Source organism: Arachis duranensis, chromosome 9 (genome assembly GCF_000817695.3).
Source record: "Arachis duranensis cultivar V14167 chromosome 9, aradu.V14167.gnm2.J7QH, whole genome shotgun sequence".
In the NCBI taxonomy this organism is placed as follows: domain Eukaryota; kingdom Viridiplantae; phylum Streptophyta; class Magnoliopsida; order Fabales; family Fabaceae; genus Arachis; species Arachis duranensis.
Genome location: NC_029780.3, coordinates 106,592,320 through 106,597,542, shown reverse-complemented (window position 1 = coordinate 106,597,542; position 5,223 = coordinate 106,592,320). Strand labels below are relative to the sequence as shown.

The window sequence follows — 5,223 nt, the reverse complement described above, 5'->3', positions numbered from 1 at the left end:
TGGATTCAAATTCAGAAACACATGCGTTCTAGAATGAACCGAAAATATTTCAAAACGAAACCATTATATAATACCAAATGAACTGAAAAAATTTTGTTCATCAACAACAATGGATTTAGCAATTGCATTCCATTCTATTTAATTCAAAATTGAATAATCCAAACTTTGTCAGCTTGATTTGATTGAGAAAAATACTCCAAATCGTTCTCATTCAACTGATTTCAACTTGAATTATTTATTGTTTTGACACGCTATTCAAATCCAACAGATTGAAATCTAAAAACAACAAAAACAAAGAAGACAACGAGCTTTTATGTTGAAGAAGAACGAAAAGAAAAAAATTTACGTCAAAGAGGAAGCTTTACGTTAAAGAGATTTACGTTAAAAGCAGATTATGAAAACGTGAAAGGTAGTGCGGCGCGTGAAAAAAAATTGGTTGGACTTGGTTAGTAAATTACATAGATGCGGAACATTATTGTTTTGGTATATATTAGCGTCTAAAAGTATATATCAAAACGACATCGTATCTACTTTTATTAGGCACCTAAAGAAAATGACATCTCTTCACCAATGTGCAGTGTGCCATTAGAGTGAGTGCTTCACCTCACTTCCTTTGCTAAGTCATCACCGGAAAAAAGTCAAAAAAGAAAAAACCACTAGCGTCCGAAAATCAAAATCAATCTCAAAGACAATAAGGTACAATTTTAATTTGAGAGACCAAATCAATACATGATGTCATTCTCATGAACAACTTTGACACCGTCCAAATAACTATGTCCATTTAATACGTTCGTTTTATTGTTTGGCGTCAATTAATACGTTCATATAACATCAATGAAATATAAAATAAAATACTAGCAATAATATAACTATCAGTTGACTAACCAAATCAGTCTTAGGTCAGTAATGACATTTATTATCATTAATAACATACAATGATATCCAAATCTCCATGCATAACCATTTATATCATTAGAAATGATTACTGTGATAAAAACTATACATCATAGAACTTATCTTCTGGTCATAAATATACACTCTCAACTGCAGGCACTACTTTTCAATGATGAGACCAGTGATCCAAAGTTATATCAGCTAGGAGCTCATCGAATAAAAGTAAAGAACATTCCTCAACAATACTTGCATTCTGATCTTAAGGTTGTGTTTAGGAGTTTTGATTTTGGAGAGAACACAGAGAAAGAAAGACTTATAGTGCTCCTCTCGTTTTGTTCCCTTCCCCTCTGAAATGAAAACTCTCAAACACAGGTATTATGATAGTGGATGTGAGCATCTCTTTCACAATACACCAAAGTTGAGAAGCTTGGTTGGTGCCTCTGGAAATCTCATTCGGAGTTGACGGGTCTGAACTTGACGTCTGTTGGAAATTACTGGCAAGCTAACTGAAAATTGGTTGTCCGTTCAGTTGAGCATATTTATTTCCTACCCTACTACTGCCACAGTCTGCCAAAGCTTTCGCATTGAGATCCCTAACGTATCTCGAGACATAATTCAGACCGACAAGAAGCTCGGTGATTATTGCTTCTGTTTGTTCTTGATTTGCAAAGTAAAGCGTTTGCACCAGCAGCACATTCGTCCGCGAAACGAAGCTATGCTGCTCGTAACTTCTCTCAGATTGCCATCTCAGCATGTTGTGAGCCAATGGTGCCAGCCATTCTAATATACTTGTTATTGCTTCGGTCCAATCATCTGCTAGACTTGCGTCGTAAACAGCTGACTTCATACCCTTGCTATAAGGCTTTAGCTTGGTCCTGAGAGAATCCCTGATGCGTCTCGGTAACATGTTGTACAGATCATCTCTTGCATCGAGACCAATCATGTATGGAGAAGCTGCTAGCTTTTCAATCACGACAATAATGTTTGCATAATGCAGGGCCAAAGAAGCAGCACCAAGGGATTCAGATGGTGGCTTTAGCCTGCACAGAGAACTGAAGAGAGATTGATTTGAATTAGCATCTTTGCCATTCGGTGTTCTTAAAGAATCATCATTTAGGTTCAAGAGGCAGTCAGTGACAGAGGAACTATCAGCAGCCATACATCCTTTGAAAGGCCCTACTTGAGTCAGTCGACTGTGTTTCGAGTGAGTTTCCTTCCCATTTATGGTGGTTGACTGACCTTGTATCTTCCAAATCCTGCTGCTATTATTTGTTCCACCATCTGCAACAGGTTTTTTTGAACTTTTTCCGAGAGGGCCTGAGAAAAGCTTGGAACGTCTAGACTTCGCTTGAGTTAGGCTTGAATTTAAGGACGAGTCACCGAGAGGTCTGGAACTAAAAACACTAGTTACTTTTGTTCTAACACTTGGACTTGATCTAAGAGTAAAAGCGCCAAGGGGTCCAGAAGCAAATCTAGCAACATTATTCTCAGATGGGTGGATCGATGGTTGCAATAGTTCAGAGACTGATTGACTGTCATGACTGTGACCAGAATTCCGGTTAATTGAGTTTCTGGTTCTGCGAGCATCTATGACCTCTTGAACTCCAAATACCAGGTTGATTCTGCTGAATATTGTGAACAAGGATCTTGCCAAAAGCTCCACAGTGTAATCAAATGTCCTGTTCCAAAGCGAATCATCTTTTAAGTTCTTCACCTCTACCCTCTTCCATGCAACCTTCTTCTGATAGTCAACTACATTTGCCCCATCAGACTCGCCATATGCCTTCATTCTCTTAAGAGTTTGCTCAAGATCATTAAGCATTTCCATCTCTTGATACAAACTTGCATTAGTTGATATGAACTTTTCCATCCTCTTGACCTTTTTCTCCATTTTCTTGCTAGTGAATTCCCATTTAAGTGGATCAACACCGAGAGTGATAAATTCATCGAAGGCATTTTCAAATCGTTGCAAACTCGGTTCACTGCATTTCTTCCCAAGCCTAGCAACAGATTCAGCCACATGTGACATAGTCTCAAGCATCTCTAAGCTGATTAAACGTACGATGAAGTTCTCATCTTCTGAAACAAGTCTTTTTATACCAACCGAATGTGTGATCTCCTCTCTCAACCTAGCAACCTGTTTATCACTCAAGGTCTGCCACAAATTAACAATCTTGGACATCAAGCTTGCAACTTCAAATGCTAATACTCCAATCACCGACTTCTCAGAACTAGTACCATCCTTCCGTTGAGTCTTCCAAAGACTTCTAAACCATGATTCAGCAACCATTGCTTACCTAAGAATGGTAAAAAAATTCTCTTTAAGACAAGTCCGTGTCATACCGCTGTACAACTCAGCAAATAAAACACAAAATACAATCGTTAAAATGGGCAATAAATATTCAGATACCAGCTGAATTTCAATCTGCTTCAAATAATGTATGCGGCTTGGTGAAAAATCTAATCTTAGCAGTACAAAGGATGCTATTATAGATTGCACTCCTTTCTATAACTTATGAAATGACATGTGTTTATAATGTCATCAATTGTCATTCAAAAATAATCACGAAAAATATGAACTTGATCTTACTTTTACTAGCTTAATTTTGCTATTTTGTCTGATGCCAAGGAAATAAGGAACTGGCGAGATTGCAATTGGTAGATGATATTCCCTCCATTCACTTAAATAGGTCACTTTTGACAAAAACACACATTAAAAGATTACTAGATTCAAAGATATAAAGTGTTTGGACTAACTAGGGAATTAAAATAGGGTTATAATTGGGTAAAGCAAATAAAAACATCCTTAATTTAATCAATGACAAATAATATTCTACAAAAAAAATCCGTGTCCTTGTCTAAGATTTGTGTCACAACGTAGAGGAGGTACAAAAAACATGTATTTCATGTGCACTTGTGAGCCAATGCCCATCGAAAATTTGTGTCTCATCAAACAAACGGTGCCAACATGTCCATGTCCCTGGTACACATAGACACTAAACAAATGCTACCTAAGTTTTTCTATTTCCTGCGGATGACAAGGACTATTGTGATGCCTTCCAAGCATTTTGGTTTGGAAATCAAATGTACAGTTTGCCTAAGCATATAATTTAAAAAAGAATTATTAATTCCTTGCATGAACTATTCACCAAGATGCGCAAATATTCCAGTACCAAAAAACACATATGATAAATACATCAACTGCCAATTAGTCCTTTGGTCCTAACTATTCTTTCAGATAAACAGAAACACTTAAGTTAGCATCAAACAAGGAACTATGAACTTGCTTTTATGGCAAAGGTTAATGAAGAATATATACTTAGGCAAGGGAAAAAAAAAAAGGAGTGAGATGACACAAATCAAATATCTGAAGATTCTAACGTTTCTTCTTTTCCTTCCTTTTCTATGTTTACTCGGTGAATAAAAGCTAAAACCACAATAATCAACCAAGAACCAAAATTTGAAAGGAATATACTTTCACACCCATAATTATACACATGAAAAGCAGAAAAACCCAGATTCCAAAAACAATTATTAAATCTCCATGAAAAATAAATAAAAATCACAACTTTATTTTTTTAATTTCTTCTTTAAACATTCTCTTTGATACTACTGAAGCATCCACTTTATACCAATCAATCACTTCACCAAACATATTGGGGACAAAACACACAAATCTCAACCCACTAAAAATGATTACCTAACATATATAAATAACAAAAAAAAAAAGTTAAGAAAATAGGGCAAGACAGTGTAGAATCAAAGCTGAAAAAAACAGCATGAACCACAATGGAAGCTTAAAAGGAAGAATGGCCACAAAAACTCACCGATCAGAAGAACAAGGACCTTCCTTGGAATCCCACCAGAGCTGAGAGCTTAACCAGTGGAAAGTTGGGAACTGTGAGTAGAGAGAGAGAAGAAGAAGAAGAAGAAGAAGAAGAAGTAGAAGAAGAAGGAAAAAAGGAAGTGGGTGGAAGAAGCTCCGTGGTGAAAGGAAAAGAAGCAGAAATTGCAGAGAAAGTGAAAATGAGAGAGAGAGTGAAGGGAAAATTTTTCCCTCGTGTGTATGTTTTTTTTTTATTGGGTTTTCTTTTCTTTTCATTTCTTTTATTTATTTATTTTTTGGTATATTGCCCCACCCACACGGTCTCAGATTTCTGAGATTATGGTGATTTTGGGGCTAAAATTTTTATATATGAATAATTTTAATGAGAAATACAAAAGTATTTGATTATTTTAGTGTTTTATATAATTGTGGTAGTAGTATAAAATGTCATTAACGTTTTGTAATAAAAAAAATTTTAATCATAAAAGAACAAAATATTATTG

General features: G+C 35.8%; 1 protein-coding gene across 2 annotated transcripts; it reads right to left on the bottom strand.

Annotated features, from left to right (window-relative positions):
• Positions 1-939: 939 nt before the first annotated feature.
• LOC107466703 (uncharacterized) lies at positions 940-4,957 on the bottom strand. 2 transcript variants are annotated; one of them, XM_021131037.2, is made up of 2 exons: positions 4,722-4,957; positions 940-3,239 (listed from the first exon to the last, which is right to left on the bottom strand). In XM_021131037.2, the coding sequence occupies exon 2, from the start codon at positions 3,182-3,184 to the stop codon at positions 1,397-1,399; it is 1,788 nt and encodes a 595-aa protein (XP_020986696.1). In that variant the 5' UTR covers positions 3,185-3,239; positions 4,722-4,957; the 3' UTR covers positions 940-1,396. The 2 variants fall into 2 exon arrangements, with proteins under 2 accessions (XP_020986696.1, XP_015941196.1); XM_016085710.3 differs by having other exon boundaries at positions 940-3,191.
• Positions 4,958-5,223: the final 266 nt, after the last annotated feature.

Coding starts and splice junctions, on each gene's coding strand:
- LOC107466703 (XM_021131037.2), bottom strand. CDS start 3,184: ATGGTTGCTGAATCATGGTTTAGAAGTCTTTGGAAGACTCAACGGAAG.